The following is an 18,192-nucleotide window of genomic DNA, read 5'->3' on the forward strand; positions in this document are numbered from 1 at the left end:
TGAGGTTGTACTCTGTGGCCGGTCTTGAGTCAGTCTTAAAGCCTGAATTCGCTGCTGCCTCTTTAGAAATATGCCCTGGAGTTTTGCTTCCTTTCAAAAGAGGCAGGTGGATTCCCTGGAGTTTTGCTTCCTTTCAAAAGAGGCAGGTGGATTTCTTGTGAGTTAAAGGCAGCCTGCTCTACATAGTGAGTTCCAGGCCAGCCAGGGCTACACAGAGAGACCTAACTTAAAAAACTCATTAAAAATAGATAAAAAGTTGCCGGGCGGTGGTGGCTCACGCCTTTAATCTCAGCACTCGGGAGGCAGAGCCAGGCGGATCTCTGTGAGTTCGAGGCCAGCCTGGGCTACCAAGTGAGTTCCAGGAAAGGCGCAAAGCTACACAGAGAAACACTGTCTCGAAAAACCAAAAAAAAAAAAAAAAAATAGATAAAAAGTTAGTGATCCACAGTGGGGGTAGGCTTTCGTATCAGTCAGTTTGAGGGTCTATGTGGAGAGAGCTAAGTTAGGCTTCTGCCTGACCTGATGCAGACCCAGCAGCCCATGCCAGTTTTGTGTGGTTTTACGTTTCCTTTCTCTTTCCCTTTGAATTCTACAAAACTTGCTCTTGACTGGTTCAAAGCATTATAGACTTGGGGAAAACTGCATATGTACTATTATAAAACAATCTCCTAAGTGCCAGATTTTTCAAAGAAGAAACATAATGTCAGACTGTGTAACCCTTGCCGAAGGACTGATAAGTGTAAGGATCCTGGCTCCACCACACCTGAGCATGTGCTGGCGGTAGATCCCATTTCCTTTGCTGACACCTTTTCTCTTCACAGGCCCGAGTGACTAAAGGATGCACCATTGTTAAGCCATTCAATCTGTCCAAAGGAAAGAAGAGAACATTTGACGAAGCCGCTTCTCAGTATGTGCCCATTGCACAGCAGGTCGAAGCCTTCCACAGACGAACCCCTACTAGATACCACCTGAGGAATAAGAAGGACGAGAGTAAGTCTGCTCCAGCACTTAGCGGGCCGGGCCTCCGCCATCCCATCCCTGCACAGCAGCAGTGATCCTCAGGAGGGGGAGGGGGAGGGGGAGGAGGAGGGGCGCAAAGGCTGACAAGTGTGTGTAGATTGGGTGGGGCACACATGAGAGGATCTCAGTTGTTTCTGTCTTTATGAAAGTAATTTCTACAAGAGCATAAAATCTGCAGGTGGAAAATAATTGCCGGGTGTGGTAACTCACCTTTAGTCCCAGCACTCGGGAGGCAGAGGTAGGCAGATCTCTGAGTTTGAAGCCAGTGTGGTCTACCAAGCAGGTTCCAAGACAGCCACTACACAAAGAAACCTTATCTCAAAAAAACCAAAGAAAAGAAAATAATGTAAAATAACTTATCAGGAGATGTGGCTAAGCTGGACTGGTGTGCATGCTTGTAGTCCCAGCATTTGGGAGGTAGGGCAAGGCCAGTTTGGTCTAAATAGTGATTTCAAGGCTAGCCTGTGCTACAAAGAACCCATATTCAAAACAAAAACAAATATGGCTAATATTTTGGATAAAACAGGATGTATTTTTGAGCTATCTAAAAGTTTTCTCTTCCTACTAAGCATTGGTTAGCACTTTGTTTTAGGTGGCTACATGAGTTACTTTTAATGTAGTATTTCTCTGTTTTCTTTTTGCAGTGCTGAGGATTCAGCCTAAGACCTTGTGCATGCTAGGCAGGCACTCTACCAATGTACTACATTCTCAACCCTAACTACAGTGTTTCTTACGCTTGCTACTACAGTCTGACATTTTATACCATGAAAATTGTTTTTATCTTCATGGAATTAAGTTCTCACCTAGCCAAAGCTTCATAGTCAGAATCTGTTCAAAAGAGAACCCAGTAAATGAATTAGATAATTAATTTTTCTCACTGTTATATAAGGTCTAGGTAGAAGAATTCATTTTCAGTAATTATGAAAATTGTCAGGTTTGTTACCGACCAGGGAAATCAGTAGCCTCTGTGAGCGTTGGTAATGCTCTAAATCAGTTCTCAACCTGTGGGTCATGACCTCTTGGGGGTTGAATAATCCTTTCACAGAGGTCACCTAAGACCATCGGAAAATGTAGATGTTTGTATAAAAGCTAATAACAGTAACAAAATCACAGTTAGGAAGTAGCAACAAAAATAATTTTCTGGTTTAAAGGGTCACAGCATTAGCTGAGAACCGCTGGTCTAATCCTAACATTCTGGAGCAGTTGTTCTTGCTCTTTTGTCTGTCTCTGACTTTCTCCAGCTGTCTGTCAGACTTCCTTCTTCTTTGCATCTCTGTTTGGTGTAGCTCTATAGTGAGGTTGGTTTGAAAGTTGAAATGTAGCCTAGGTTGGGAATCAACTATTGATCCTCCTGCCTCAGCTTCCTAAATGCTGGGATGACAGGCATGTACACCATGCTTGGCTTTACCATTGACTTGCTTTGATACAGATGTTTGTTGTGAAATTCATGAAGTTGGGAATTACTCATAGGTTTGTAAAGGTCTGTAAAGGTCTGGTGTCTTAAAACAGTAATAAAAACATTGTCAACAACAAGCAAAATAGTTGGTATTGTCAGTAGAAAGGTCTATGCAGTGGCACAGAACCCCATTGGGCTCGGCTAGACCTTAAGTGCAGAGATGGCAGACAAATTCACCCTTGGATAAGGGTGGTAGGAGGGAGGGAGGGAACATCTGTAGGTTGAGAGCACAAAGCCAGGCGCCCTGCTTTGTCTGTGTTCTACCTGGTTGGGCCCGCACTTACAGGTGAACTGGATCTTGGGGAACTGAGCAAATGTCTGATTTTGCTTTACAGACTTGTTACCCTCCAGACCTGTGACCAAGATCTCAAGAGACCCCCAGACTCCCATATTGCAAACCAAATACCGTGCGAGGCTTGTGACCTGCAAAAGCGCAGCAGAACAGGAGGCTGAGGAGTTGGAGAAACTGCAGCAGTAAGTCCACTTCCTCTCTGAGGAGCGCTGGTAAGACCTGCCTGGCTGCGTCCGGCCTGCAGGGCAGCCGTTGCTGCCACTTCTCACAGTGGCTGTCGCCTGTGCTCCTTCCTGTCTGTGAATGAAAGTGGGAACAGGGAGGTGCGCTGGAGCAGAAGCTGGTGAAAATCCAATGCAGAAGTAGGGATGGCAGAACTTACTTTTGGATTCCAGTTAAGGACTAAGGTTGGTCTAGACCTTACCTCCTCCTGACTTTCAAAGCATTTTTACAGCTTTACTCTTGGGAAAGGCTGGGACTTAGTGTAGTCAGTGCTGAAACTTGCCTGCCAAGATCATCCCTGATCTTTGTGGTGTTGGGGTGAAACCCAGGACCTTTGTGCAGGTAAGACAGACACTGCTGTTGAGCTACAATACACCCCAGCCCTTTTTAACTTAGAGCCTCACTGAGTTGCTTGTGCTGGCGTTTTAGCTGAGGTGTGTTTTAGTTGTTATCCAATTCTCTTGCCTAGGCCTGAATTGCTGGGATTACAGACCATGTTACCAGCGTTGGCTCTATCTTTTTTTTTTTTTTTTTCATTTATTTATTTATTATGCACATAGAAGAGGGCACCAGATCTCATTACAGATGGTTATGAGCCACCAAGAGGGTGCTGGGAATTGAACTCAGGACCTCTGGAAGAGCAGTCAGTGCTCTTAACCTCTGAGCCATCTCTCCAGCCCCAGCTCTATCTTTTTTAAAGATAGGGTTTCAAAGTTGCTATTAGCAAAGATGACTTTGATTTTTTTTAAATTTTTATTTTATATTTATGGGAGGTTTGCTTTCATGCAGTATCTGCACCACTGGCATGCCTGGTGCCCAAGGAAGCCAGAAGAAGATGTTGGACCCTCTTGTAGATGAACAGTCTTATTAAATAAGAAACACAGAGCCAATTGCAGAGTTAAAAGCCCAAGAGGTCAGAGCAGTAGCTGAGAGCTGAGCTTACCCTTCACTGGCACTGCTGTCCTTCCTCTCTGCCAGAGCGCTACTTCCTGTGTATCTGTCTTTTTATAGACTTTCTGTTCTGCCTTCTCATCGTTTGTAAACTCAACCACATGACCTCCTCGTCACTGCCCATCTATGCAGACCTCCAGGTCTTTTATGGTCGGTATTGAGATTAAAGGTGTGTGTCTCCATGCTGGTGGTATCCTTGAACACATAGAGATCTGCCTGTCATGTGATTGGGATTAAGGGCATGTGCTACCACTGCCAGACTTCTGCTATGGCTTGCTATTAGCTCTGAAACCCAGGCAACTTTATTTATTAACATACAAATAAAATCACATTTCAGCACAAATAAAATATCACCATACCCTCTGGAACTGGAGATGGTTACAAATGGTTGTTTGCCGTGGGTGCTGGGAACTGAGGCTTTCTGGAGTAGCAGCCAGTCCTTTAACCCCAAGCCAGCTCTCCAGCCCCAGACTTGAGTTTCTGGTCCCCTGTCTCTACCTTCTGAATGCTAGGGTTACAGGTGCCTGTTGTCAGGGAGCCCCAAGTCCCTGTCTCTACCTTCTGAATGCTAGGGTTACGGGTGCCTGTCGTCAGGGAGCCCCAAGCCCCTGTAGGAATTTCCGGCTGCTTCATTTACTCTTCTCAGGAGGTGTAGAAGATGAGATGGAGAGGAGAGATTTTGCTGCACAGGGTGGATTATCTTATCGCTTATTTAATAGGTGTTGTTCTACTTTGTGTAGTTTTTGTTTAATTTAAAAAGCCTTTTGTGTTTATTATTTAAATTCTCTCTTTACAGATATAAATTCAAAGCCCGGGAACTTGATCCCAGAATTTTTGGAAGTGGCCCCATCTTGCCCAAGAGACCTCCTGTTAAACCTCCCACTCAGCCTATTGGTTTTGATTTAGAAATTGAGAAACGAATTCAGGATCGAGAGTCAAAGAAAAAATCCGAGGACGAACACTTTGAGTTTCATTCCAGACCTTGCCCCACTAAGATCTTGGAAGATGTTGTGGTAAGAATACTTGAGGTGTGGGAGCTGGCAGAAGTGTTCTGTACGTGACTAAAAATCTGCCCATTCACAAATGCTCAGGTTGGTACTGTGAGTAGGTCGTCATTGTATCAGGCTGGAGATGACAAAAAGATCCAGCAGAACTGACTTTTGGTCTTAGAATTTCAAGTCTAGTAAGAGGCAATGTGTGGGTAAATAATAAAAGACTCCTAGGAGGTTGTGTTCTGAAAAGAGATGCAGTTTTTTCTTTTTTCTTTTGTTTTTTTTTTTTTTTTTTCAAAACAGGGTTTCTCTGTGTAGTCCTGACTGTCCTGGAACTCACTTTGTAGTCCAGGCTGGCCTCGAACTCACAGAGACCCACCACCTCTGCCTCCCGAGTGCTGGGATTAAAGGCACCCAGCAAGAGGTGTGGTTTAAAGAGCTGCAGAACTGGAGAAAAGGGAGGAAACTTCAGAGAGTGCTTTGTAGAGGAGCAACCATTGATGATGTGTAGTAGAGGTGACATCCTTGTGTTGTCATTGTGTTGCTGTGATGGCTGACACATGTCCCTTTTCATACGGAGTCATCCCTCAGTATCTGCAAGATTGCCATCGGAACCTTGCATAGGTAACCAAGATCTGTAAATGCTCAAGTCTCATAACATATAAACTAGAACAGCATATACTATTTAAATAATGAATCTTTCCTTTGAGAAGGGGTCTTGCTTTGTTGCCCAGGCTTGTCTTAACCTTCTGGGACACAGAGACGTCCTTGCGTCAGCCTTCTGGCAGCCAGGACTGCAGATTGCATGCATTGTGCTGGCCTTCTGTGTGCCATCTTTGCCTTTGCTTGTTTTAGAGTCACCCGTGAGGGGCCGTGATAGATTGTTTTGTTTATTCCATTTCCTTGCATTTAGACCAAAAGCAAACTCAAGTTACACTTCCAAGGCTTTATAAAAATCATGATTGTACCTAGAAATAATCACCATTTCCTCTTTAACTGAAAGCTTTTCTTCATATGGCACTGCCATTCTCCCAACCCCTGTGTGTGTGTGTGTGTGTGTGTGTGTGTGTGTGTGTGTGTGTGTGTGTGTGTGTGTGTGTGTGTGTGAGAGAGAGAGAGAGAGAGAGAAAGGAAGGACCAAATCTGTGAGGTGCTGAAGGAGAGTGCTGCCTGGCCAGCTTTCAGAATCCTCTGGGTCTCTTCTTAGGTAAACAGATTCCCAGCCCTGGCATTCTGATTTGCTGAGTTCAGGTCAGAGAGCTCTCAGGTGAACGAACAATAGGGTTCCTGACTCAGTCAACTGTCCTGTTGATGATAGTGAAATGTACCTCTTAGTGCTTGTGCTGTCCTGAGGGGTTTTTATTTTTTTTTTTTTGTTTTTTTAAAGTAAATCCTTTTTTTTATTTTATCTTTTTAAAACAATTTATTTATTTTATGTGCATTAGTGTTTTGCCTGCATGTATGTCTGGATGAGGGTGTCTGATCCCCTGGAACTGGAGTTACAGACAGTTGAGAGCTACCATGTGGTACTGGGAATTGAACTGGGGTCTTCTGGAAGAGCAGTCAGTGCTCTTAACCATTGAGCCATCTCTCCAGCCCCCTGAGGTGTTTTTGTTTTTTGTTTTGAGACAGGCCCTCACTATGTAGCCCTGGCACATAGAAGAGACATTAGATATATTCTCTCTCTCTCTCTCTCTCTCTCTCTCTCTCTCTCTCTCTCTCTCTCTCTCTTTCTCTTTCTCTTTCTTTCTTTTGTTTTTTGAGACAGGTCTCTCAATGTAGTCTTGGCTGTCCTAGAACTCCTTGTGGAGATCAGGCTGGCCCAGAACTCACAGAAATCCACCTGCTTTTGCCTACCATGTGCTGGGATTAAAGGCATGGGCCACCACACTGGCTTAGAGGTATTCTTTTCTGTAGCTAGAGTTTTCCTGCCTTGCCCACAGTCAGGACAAATCTCACCTGCCAGTCCCACAGCCGCTCAGACCCAACCAAGTAAACACAGAGACTTATATTGCTTACAAACTGTACGGCTGTGGCAGGCTTCTTGCTAACTGTTCTTATAGCTTAAATTAATCCATTTCCATAAATCTATACCTTGCCACGTGGCTCGTGGCTTACCGGCATCTTTTCATGCTACTTGTCAGGGTGGCGGCTGGCAGTGACTCCTGCCTTCCTGTCCTTTTATTTCTCCTCTCTGTTAGTCCCGCCTATACTTTCTGCCTAGCCACGGCCAATCAGGTTTTATTTATTGACCAATCAGAGCAACTTGACATACAGACCATCCCGCAGCACAGCCAAGTGCAGATCATCTCAGACACCTGCACTCAGGCCCGTGGTCCTAATCATCCTCTATGCAGACCTGCTGGGTAAAGCCATGAGGAACCCGAGAACAGGCTCCCCACAGGACATACAGAACATCCCACAGCACTTTTCCATCTTTTTTTTTTTTTTAGAGAACTCAGCTTTAAGAAGGGATGTGGACACAGCTGTGCTCTTGTGTGCTCTTACAGTGCTTCAGGAGATACAGTGAGTGTGGTGTGCTGCTTGTGAACAAGGGGGAGCAGTTAAAGCCCTGAGAAGCAGCCGTGCAGACAGTTTGTAGTGGGCACCAATCCTCATACTTTGGCAAAGGAAAAGTCGTTCTGTAAGAAATCAGAGAAGGGGGTTTCCTCCTCTTTGTTTCCCCCCTGTGATTGACAGACGGCAAAGGCAGTGGAAAGATGGGCTTGAGTAGCGGAGGACTCGGGGCAGAGGCGGTGTCATGGAGCCTTGAGCACGAGGGTGTGGAATGGAAACTTGGTGCTGGTACCTGGTGGGGCCTGCAGCGTCGGCAGAGCTGGGAAGAGGATCGATCTGCCGTTTCAGGGATGGCTCAGGGACAGCAGCAGGTTGTCCAGCTTCTTTTTGTGTAGTCTTCGTGTGGTTTTTGCATACGTGTTGAAATGATGTTACTGGTGAGATCCTAAGAGTACTGAGCCAGGCCCGAGAGCGCATCCCAGGGCACTTGGGGGCATTTCCGGCCCCATCATCTTTCCAAGCACACTGTCCACTTGTAAACGCCCAGTCCCTTTCCCGCCAAACTGCCTACCGAGGGAGACTCTCCCTAATTCACTCTTAGCAGCAGCAGCCACTGGGTTTCCTTAGAACACTGATGAAGATTAAGATGTGTTTCAATTACTAGTTTATTGTCTCTTTTCTTCTACTGGAAGATAGAACAGGGAACTTGGGTGTCCATGTTATAATATACTTTGTATCCTACCCAGTGCCTGACCTGGTGACTCATAGCACAGGCACACTAACGTTAGATACCCCTGTGAGTGACATTATCAGCTGGTGTGCACCAGCTTGTGTCTGTAATCTGTGCTAGACACTGGGAGCTCAAAGGTGGGCTGAGGCAGGCACTTGTCCTCAAAGCTAGAGGAGGCTGGTAGAACAGACCACGTGCTTTCACCAGCAGGTCTTACGGTAGGTGCTGAGCGTAAGGTTTCAGCTCTGAGGGAGAGGTTCCCCTGTACAAGTGTTTCAGCTCTGAGGGAGAGGTATCCAGGCAGTTGGGAGCCAAAGAACACCACAAAGTCACACCGCACAACAAACCTCACACGAGAGATTTTTTGGGAGAGGGTGGCTGCCTCTGCTCAGTTGAGAAGCAGCAAAGAGCTGAGCAGGAGACAGGCTTCTATAGGGCTTCTTGGGGGAGGAGCTTTCTAGGGTAGAGATTTCCAGGTTGGGGATTGGTGGGATTTGATTGAGCTCAGGGATTGGTGGGTTTTCAAACCAAAAAAGTGAGCTTGTTGGATCACTTACCTACACCAAAGGTTCTCAACCTGTGGGTCACAACCCATTTTAGGATCACCTGACCCTTTCACAGGGGTTTCTTAAAACCATGGGGAAACACAGATCTAACATTAATAGTAGCAAAATCAGAGTTATGAAGTAGCAGTAGGAAATAATTTTATAGTTGGGTCAGCACAGCATGAGGAGCTGTATTAAATGGTTGCAGTATTAGGAAGGTGGAGAACCACTGCTCTACACTATGGAGAAGGCAGAGGGATGCAAATGTCAACATTCCTGAGCCTCAAGGAACTTAGAATTGAAATGTAAAAATAACAGAAAGGGGGCTGGAGAGATGGCTCAGCGTTTAAAAGCACTGGCTGTTCTTCCAGGGGTCCTGAATTCAATTCCCAGCAACCACATGGTGGCTCCCAACCATCTGTAATGGGAACTGGTGCCCTCTTCTGGCATGCAGGCAGAACACTGTATACAAAATAAATCTTAAAAAAAAAAAAAAAAAAAAAGGAAACTTCTGTGTCTGGAAATTGTATTTCTTTTTCTTTGTTTCTAATTGAGTCCCTAGTTGGCTTTGACTGTAGTGGAGATGGGATTTGTTTAAATAGTTGCTGCAAAGATTATTTCTCTCTCTCTCTCTCTCTCTCTCTCTCTCTCTCTCTCTCTCTCTCTCTCTCTCTCTCTCTCTCTCTCCCTCCCTCCCTCTTTCCTTTCTTTCTTTCTTTTTCTTTTCTTGAGACTCAGGTAGCCCTGGCTACCCTGGAACTGGCTTTGTAGATCAGGCTGGTTTTGAATTTACAGAGATCAGTCTGCCTATGCCTCCCAAGTGCTAACCATAATTTTTTTATGAAGTTTTTTGTATTGTAGTACTTATTTGTTTGTCTGCTTTGTGTGTGTGTGTGTGTGTGTGTGTGTGTGTGTGTGTGTGTGTGTGTGTGTGTGTGTGAAGGTCAGAGGACTTTCCTATCATGTGGGTTCCAGGAATGGGACCCTCTGGTCATGATGCTTGACAAGCCAGCACTTTTACCCCCTGAGCCGTCTCATGGACTGCCCAAAGATGGTTTCCTTCTTTGTTCTTAAAAGGTTTGTTTTATATATGTGTGTGTACCTTGGAGGTCAGAAAGGACTGTGTAATTCCTTGGAGTTACAGGTATTTGTAAACTTCTGCTGGACTCAGGTCCTCTAACCCCCACCCCCCCAGCCATCTCTCCAGCCCCCCAAGATCATTTCTTACAGAACATCTTTTCCATTCTGTTGATTCCACTGCGAACTGTCTGTGTGGCTGCTGCTTAGGGGTACCATTGCTCTCTGTACCACAAGCACCATCCCACTCTCGCTGTATCATGGTTAGATGCAGAGAAAGGTCCAAAAATGAAAGGGGTGGGTATCGCAGGACTGAGTGAGTCCTTAGATAGTGAATTGCTTTGTTTTGTGAACTTCTGGCTAGGAGGCTGTTGGTGTGCCTGCATGCAGGTGGGAAACAGATGGACCAGAGCAGAGCCCTGGCCTGCTGGGCTTTCTTTCCATGTCACGTAATCCTGGTGCAGTTCACCACGGCAAAACACTAATGCACATAAAAGAAAAAATAAATGTGAAAGAATCATGTGAAAGCATATTAATCACAAACTCTGATGACTGGATTTCCTGTGCTAGTGATAGCAGTCTTTAGAAAACAGAAAATCTGAGGCTAGAAAGACAGCTCAGCAGTTAAGAGCACTCGTGACTCTCGGAGGACCTGGGTTGATTCCCAGCACCCACAGATAGTTCGCTGCCATCCACAGCTCCAGTTCCAGGGTACCCAGTGCCCTCTTCTGACCTCTCTGGCACCAGGTGTGCACATGGTGCACATACATACATGCAGGCCAATATTCATACACGTAAAATGAAAAAGTAAGTGCAGTAAACTTTTGCATGGCATGTATAATCAACTATAGTTCTGAGTTCTGCATCTGTGAATTCAGCTAACCATGGATGGAAAATATTTAGGAAAAAATTAATTTGTACCAATCATGTACGAACTTCTTTCCTTGGCTAATATTCCCTACATAATATAAATTCATATAATAAAATCATAATGAGATGGAATAAATGATAGAATAAATATATTGAATACATTTTTATCATGTTAGGTATTATGAGTAATATAGTAATGATATAAAATATGTGAGAAGATGTGCATAGGTTATATGCAAATACTGCACCCTTTTGTTTAAGGGATTTCCACGTTGGTCAGGTTTGGTTTCCAGGAGTGGGGCTTCTAGAGGTCCTGACCGTGCTCACAGTAGAGGCCTCTGTTGTCTCGGCACACGAACCTTTCTTAAGGCATCTTAATTCCCCTTAGTTGTTTGTTTTTGTCTAGGTGTGTGTGTGTGTCTGTGTCTGTGTCTGTGTGTGTGTGTCTGTCTTTATGTGATGTTTGATTAGGAGTGTTAGTACTTGCATTCTCATGTAGAAGTTAGAAGACACTTTGGGGGTTGGCTCTCTCCTTCCACCATGGGTTATGGGATCAAACACAGGTCAGGCTTGTTGGCAAGTGCCCACTCATGTGGGTCTTATCTTCCAGGCCTGGGTTTTAGTGTTCCATGTAGCATACTGGAAATTGTTCTGGGATGTCTAATTGTGTGCTCCTTCTAGGGTGTTCCTGAAAAGAAGGTAATTCCAGCCACTGTCCCCAAGTCACCAGTTTTTGCACTGAGGAACAGGATCCGAGTGCCCACCAGAGAAGATGAGGTGATTTCCCTGGGGGAGGGCATCTCCTTTTCCCTCTGCATCCTAACCAGTCTGAGTCCTAACCAGTTTTTACAGTTAATGGGGCCCAAAGGCAATCAGCTCTTGTCTGGAGTTATCTGTAAAAATAATATGAACGATCATCTGTTTTGTTCCTCTGAGAGCAATTGGTAAGGTGTGACTCTGGGCTTTCAGTGATAATGGCTTACAATCCATGAAAACAGCAGGAAAGTTTAAAAGCATTAGAGACTCGTCTGTTCCGATAGCATTGATCATGATGTCTTTGTAACATGGTCAAGAGTTTCCTGAGTTATTGTCACTGTTCAGTGAGGGACTTTTAAAACATATACTAAGCAGTTTCATTGTATTGTCCTTGATACCCAGGGGTCACAAAGGTGACTGAGGGTGGTGATTCATGGGACTGTAAAATGTGAACTGTCATTGATCATGCTAGCTTGTTATTAGATCTCCTATTTTATCTATAAATATCCAGAGTTAGGGTAATTTTATAGCAGACCTCAGCATAAACCTTTTTATAGGTTCAGTTGAAACTAAAATACATGGTACTCTTATGTTACTAGCTTGAACCCAAACAACCAACTTGGTCCTATTCTGGATTTGGCAACCATTAATTCCAGTCACATGTTTTAGTGGAGTCTGGAGTCTGAGTCAGAGTCTAAGGTATAAGTATGCTTACTTAGTACCTTCTGCTCTTCATTTCATTAGTTACTCCAACATTCCTGTGAGGAACTTGAGATTTTTAAAGAGTAATTGTTTTGGTTATTTACCCAATGCTTTTTACATTGCTTTGACCTATGATGTGGTAACTGAATTGGCATTGTCCATCTTTGATAGAAAAGGAGTCTAGGTTTCTGTAGTCACACCTTAGGCTGAGTGACTTGAATTAATTAGTGGCTGATCTCATACGGTGCCTTCTGAGTCCACATTCTGAGGTGGGTGGGCAGGGGAGACATGAGGACCCTTGTTTGTAAACTGTAGTTTCTCTCTTAGGAAGAGGATAAGCCAGTCGTGATACGAGCTCAACCTGTGCCACATTATGGGGTGCCTTACAAGCCCCATATCCCAGAGGCAAGAAACGTGGAGGTGTGCCCTTTCTCCTTTGATACCCGAGACAAAGAGCGCCAGGTACAGAAGGAGAAGAAAATAAAAGAAATGCAGAAGGGGGAGGTAGGTGTTTTCATTTTGTAATCTGCAAAATACTATCTTTGGTCCTTCAGAGGGAACCTTTTCTCCCCTGTCTGTCTGTCTGTCTGTCTGTTTGGAGGCAGTGTCTTGCTGTGTAGAACAGACTGGCTTTGAATCTGTGCTTGTCTTCCTGTTTCTGCTTCTAACTACAGGCATATATCTATCACTACACCTCATTCAGGGAACTTTTTTTTTTTTTTTTCAAAAATTTATTTATTATGTATATAGTATTCTGCCTGCATGTGTCCTTGCAGGCCAGAAGAGAGCACCAGATCTCATTACAGATGGTTGTGAGCTACTATGTGGTTGCTGGGAATTGAGCTCAGGACCTCCAGAAGAGCAGTCAGTGCTCTTAACTGCTGAGCCATCTCTCCAGCCCCAGGGAACTTTTATACAAAATTACTAAATATATAAAAAAGTATAAAAATATACTTTTTAATAAAAAGGTATATGTATACTTCTTATATAAAATTACTATTGAAATCATTGCTTTCCACTGGTGGCCTGCAAGACCCCTGTGAAATATGTGTTGGGCAAGTAAATTAAGTAACCTGTTTGGCACAAGGAGGCTCATGACTGCCAGTTTTGGAAGTGTTAGGAGGAAAATCTAGGTTTCTTTGGGGTCTAAAAAGGTCCACTGCTTTGCAAACTGACTTTCAGGTCCATACACGTATTCCTGTCTTTCAGGTACATATGCATTTCCTGTCTTTCAGGTCCATACACATATTCCTGTCTTTCAGGTCTATATGCATATTCAGGATCAAATATTGCTTTATCTCTGTCTCAGTTTGCTTTCTATCTCTGTGATAAAATACCACAACCAAAAGCAGCTTGAGAAGAAGGTTCTTGTTTGTGTTTTCTCAGTTGAAGTTTCCTCTTCCAGGATAACCCTGGCTTGTGTCAAGCTGACAGAATGCTTACCAGAATACTTGCTAAGAGCCTTTTTTGGCTTTGTTTGGCTTTTGAGATATTGTCTCACTATGTAGTCTAGGCAGGTATATTGATTTCCTGATCCTCTGTCATCAGCTCCTGGAGGTCTGGGCTTCTCGGTGTGCATCGCCTTGTCTGGCAAGAGATCCTTTTAGTGTTTGTCATCTGTCTATTTTATGCAGAGACTTGAAGGTGGGGAGGCACTGAAGTCATCAACAGGATCTGATGTCCTCTGTGGGATCGATTTTCCTATCTTCCTCATTGACCAAAGTTCCTTATGTTACTCTTCTGTTTGCTTTTCCTTTAGGTGCCCAAGTTCAAGGCCCTTCCTGTGCCCCATTTTGACACCATTAACTTGCCAGAGAAAAAGGTGAAGAATGTGACTCAGGCTGAGCCTTTCTCCCTGGAAACAGACAAGAGGGGCGCCTATAAGGCTGAGATGTGGAAACAGCAGGTAGGAAGAGGGGCGTAGCTGGAAGGTTGGTTGGTGGATGAGAAGGTGGTTGGTAGGTGAGTGAGAAGGCCTATAGGTAGGGTGGACTGGTCGACCCACTATCTATATTGAAATCATCTGGGGTGACAGGTTAATCATTTTAATATATTCTGTGTAAACCAGGAGTCACATCAGTTTCTCTGTAAAGGGTCAAATAATATTTATTTCAGGTTTTATAGGTTACATATGACTTCTGTCAGATAATTTATTTCTCTCCCCATTCTCCCCCCCCCCTTGTAAAGACTACTCTTAGTTCATCTTGATTTGCCAGAAAGCTGAATTTTGCTCACCTCTGCTTTAGTAGCCACCTGGTGATGTAAGATTCCTTCTCAGTCAAGAGTTTCTGTAACTCCTTTCTCATCTATTTCCTTAAGTTGGTGCTTTGGTAAAAAACAGGATGGGAGAATTGGTTCTCAATAAGATAGGCTGTTTTTTCAGCATGGTATATAATTGCTCTTTATATCTATATCTCATAGTAGGTGACTAAAGACAAGTGATCGATTATAGTTTGGTGTAACTGGCATCTAATTTTGCCACCATCATTATCCTCTGTCTCTTCTCAAAACCAAAGCTACCCAGGATTTAACTGAGCCTCTGGGTCGAACTACTCACTTGTGGGAAATCAAGGGCTGGGAAGGGCTGTCTTCCTAAAGAGGCAGTCCAGAACCTTCTGGATGTGCGTTCCTGCACAGTGGTCATGAAACATTGTGTTCAGCTGTCTGACAGACTTCTCTCCCACAGCTAGAAGAAGAGCAGAAGCAACAGAAGGAAGCAGCTTGCTTCAAGGCTCGGCCAAACAACGTCATCTTCCAAGAGCCCTTTGTTCCCAAAAAAGAGAAGAAATCGGTTGCAGGTAGTATTTTATGTGCTGTTGGGGGTTGGGACAGAATGTCAGACTTTCCAGGGGGTGCTAGGACTCGCTGTGTCAACAGGAAATGTCTTCCCTGAGAGGACGGGAGCTTCTTCCCTTGGACCAGCCTTCTGCTCTTGTTGAGGCCACAGCTCCCTTAAGTTGTCGACTGTGTTGGGGCAGACACAGCTGGCCTTTCAGTGACAGTCACAGGCTCTCCACCCCCAGCAGGGGACAAGTGGATGAGGGAAAGGTGCTGGGGTTTCTTAGGCATTGGGCAACATGGCGGGGGTTGGGATTCTTCTCCTTCTGTGTTAAGAGTCCCGTGGGGAGAGCGGCATGTAGTGCTGAGCAGCCCCGTCGCCTCACTGGGTCTTGCTTTGTCTCGTTACACTGAATGCCTTCCATAGGCCTGTCCAGCTCTCCTCAGCATCCCAAGTCTGCAAGTGACTTCAGTCCACACTTCTTCGGTAGCTTTTGGGGGCTAGCCATGTCTTTCCACTTGGCCTAGTCCTGCGGGGCTAGGTTTATGGAGTACTGCATGTGCATCAATGTTGTCTCTGTTTGTGTGCTCAGAGAACCTTTCTGGTTCTCTAGTTCAGGAACCCTTTCAACTGGCCACTGAGAAGAGAGCCAAGGAGCGGCAGGAGTTGGGAAAGAGAATGGCTGAGATGGAAGCCTGGAAAATGCAGCAGTTGGAAGAAGTCAGGCAACAAGAAGAGGCACAGGAAAAGGAGGAGCTAGCCCGGCTACGGAAAGAACTGGTAATAAAATTTTTTGTTTTTTTCAGATATGAGTGTTTTGACTACATATATGTCTGAGTACTGCTTGCATGGAGTGTCCATGGAAGCTAGAAAAGGGCATCAGATCTCCTTGTTTCTTTTTAAATATTACATTTATTTTTTTAATTTTTAAAAGATTTATTTATTAATTTATGCATATAAGTGTTTTGCTTGCATGTATGTGTATCCACCATGTGTGTACGTGGTGCCCTCAGAGGTCAGAGGAGGGTGACAGAACCTGGGACTAGAGTTGCAGATGGTTGTGAGCCACCATGTGGGTGGTGGGAATTGAACCTGGGTCCTTTGGAAGAGCAATCAATGCACTTAACCACTGAGCCATTGCTGCAGCCCCTAGCACAAATTTTTGACTTGTGACTGTCTTCTACAGTTGAGGAAGGCTCTGTCACTCTCCCTAGCAATTTACACGGAGGATAAGTTGGACATTCTTAGTGGCCCAGTGAGCAAGAGTAGGAACCTGTTTGGGCACCATAGTTCTCCATTTTACTGTGCCCTCCTTCCTTACATTTGTAATTGGGATCTGCAAACCTTCCCATCCATTTTCCTGTAAGAGACAAAAGCAGACAGGTACACACAGTTCTGCAGTGTCCTTCTCGGCAGTAACCTTGCTTCCCTGCTCCCAGGTGCACAAGGCGAATCCAATCCGCAAGTACTCAGCGGTGGAGGTGAAGTCAAGTGAGCTGCCGCTGACCGTGCCCGTGTCTCCGAAGTTCTCCACCCGCTTCCAGTAGGAGCTCTGCATCACCCCGGGCCTGAGAGCCCTTTTCAGACTCACCACCACGTGTGGCAGTGGACCTGTGTGTGGCAGTGACAACTGAACGCACGCCATTGTTCTTGAAGATCATTGTACGCAGTTTTGAAACTAGTGAGACATCACTCATTTAGGCTTTAATCAGACTTCTCGTAGTTACCTCCTTTCGACATCAGTTGGTCCTTTACTGTTGGTCTTCTAGGACTTCAAGTATTTGTTTTAGTACAGTCTTTTTTCCTCTTAATCCCCTCCACTCCTCTTTTATATGTATATTTTAAGCATAAAATAAAGAGCGTTAAACTCTGGACTGATTTCAGTCAGTGTAAATGGAAGCAGTCAGTCTGTCGGATTTATTCTTCTTTGTTCAGAATGCGTATGTGGTTAAGGAGCCTGTGCCGAGGGGCAGGGACCTCCTTAATGGCACCGAGGCAGGTGACTGCACGGACTCCCCGAAAGCCTTCGGCAAAGCTGCTGCTGAAGCATGTTCTTTACTGTTGGTGCTGACCAAGGAAGAACGCAGGCTACATTTTCAAACATGACTTGGTCACAAGCATTTATTCGGCTCACTGTTTTCCAGGAATGAAGTCCATCCTCCGGGCGGAGATGACCAGGGGATGCGGGTCAGTCTGTGGCAGGGTCTTAGAGCTCTTTTTGACCAGAAAGCACAACTCAGGCTGGAAGTTAAGACAGGTCTGTCACCTCCACAGCCTGTCCCAGGTGGCTTACATTCCCCGGCTGGGCCTCAGGCCACAGGTTCTATAGCCTCCCAAAAGCAGCGGCAGGCTAGGAAGAAGCAGCGGCAGGCTAGGAAGAAGCAGCGGCAGGCTAGGAAGAAGCAGCAGCCTTGGGGCACTTTACATCCAAACCACAGTGCTCCACCTGTGGCCCACAGGCCCTCAGCAAGGTGCAAGTTCACGTATTTCAACTTCAGAAGTTTCCGTGGTCGCTTGTTTTCTTCCTGAGATGTGTTGGTTTTATTTTATATGGATTTTGTTGTTGTTTTTTGTTTTTTGTTTTTTGAGACAGGGTTTCTCTGTGTAGCTTTGCGCCTTTCCTGGAACTCACTTGGTAGTCCAGGCTGGCCTCGAACTCAACAGAGACCCGCCTGGCTCTGCCTCCCGAGTGCTGGGATTAAAGGCGTGCGCCACCACTGCCCGGCTAATTATATGGATGTTTTACGTGTGTGTGTGTGTGTGTGTGTGTGTGTGTGTGTGTGTGTGTGTGTGTGTAATTCTTGCATACTTGTGCCAGTGGACGTTTGAGGAGTCCAGCTGCCCTGGGACTGGAGTTAACAGATGGTTGTGAGCTACCATATGGGGTCTGGGAGCTAATCCCCTGTCCTCTGCAAGATGCATTCATTTTGTGGCTAGGACAGTTCTTGGCATTGTATATGACACTGAGCCTATTTTTATATTCTTTTGTTGTTCATGCAGTGACCACTTTTTAAAGTTATTTTATACAAGGCTTTGTAAATTTAGCTGGAGGTAACAGAAGCAGACATTGTTTCTTACAGTATGATGTGCGATCTTGGTCCTCCTGAAGGCCCACAAAGCAGTACAAATGTGCTTCCTTTGGCATCTAGAGATCTTTGAGTACGACGTCATAATCCATTACCGGTTCATTTTGCAAGAACATGGTGCTGCATGTGCGCGCGCACACGCGCACGCGCACACACACACACACACACACACACACACACACACACACACACACACA

General features: G+C 45.1%; 1 protein-coding gene across 8 annotated transcripts in view; it reads left to right on the plus strand.

Annotated features, from left to right (window-relative positions):
* The window catches only part of Tpx2 (TPX2 microtubule nucleation factor), a 64,639-nt gene extending 47,831 nt beyond the window's left edge, over nucleotides 1-16,808 (plus strand). For 5 of the 8 annotated variants that reach the window (XM_076570860.1, XM_042276493.2, XM_042276491.2 and 2 more), the window contains 9 exons: nucleotides 822-990; nucleotides 2,812-2,950; nucleotides 4,738-4,954; nucleotides 11,354-11,449; nucleotides 12,458-12,634; nucleotides 13,890-14,036; nucleotides 14,817-14,928; nucleotides 15,502-15,689; nucleotides 16,349-16,808. In XM_076570860.1, the coding sequence (XP_076426975.1) occupies nucleotides 822-990; nucleotides 2,812-2,950; nucleotides 4,738-4,954; nucleotides 11,354-11,449; nucleotides 12,458-12,634; nucleotides 13,890-14,036; nucleotides 14,817-14,928; nucleotides 15,502-15,689; nucleotides 16,349-16,456 (1,353 nt within the window). In that variant the 3' untranslated portion in view covers nucleotides 16,457-16,808. The remainder of the gene's footprint in view (nucleotides 1-821; nucleotides 991-2,811; nucleotides 2,951-4,737; nucleotides 4,955-11,353; nucleotides 11,450-12,457; nucleotides 12,635-13,889; nucleotides 14,037-14,816; nucleotides 14,929-15,501; nucleotides 15,690-16,348) is intronic. The other 3 variants (XM_076570863.1, XM_076570862.1, XM_042276494.2) reach the window with 1 other exon arrangement.
* The last annotated feature ends 1,384 nt before the right edge of the window (nucleotides 16,809-18,192 follow it).

The sequence above is a fragment of the Peromyscus maniculatus genome, chromosome 4 (genome assembly GCF_049852395.1).
Source record: "Peromyscus maniculatus bairdii isolate BWxNUB_F1_BW_parent chromosome 4, HU_Pman_BW_mat_3.1, whole genome shotgun sequence".
Taxonomy (NCBI): Eukaryota; Metazoa; Chordata; class Mammalia; order Rodentia; family Cricetidae; genus Peromyscus; species Peromyscus maniculatus.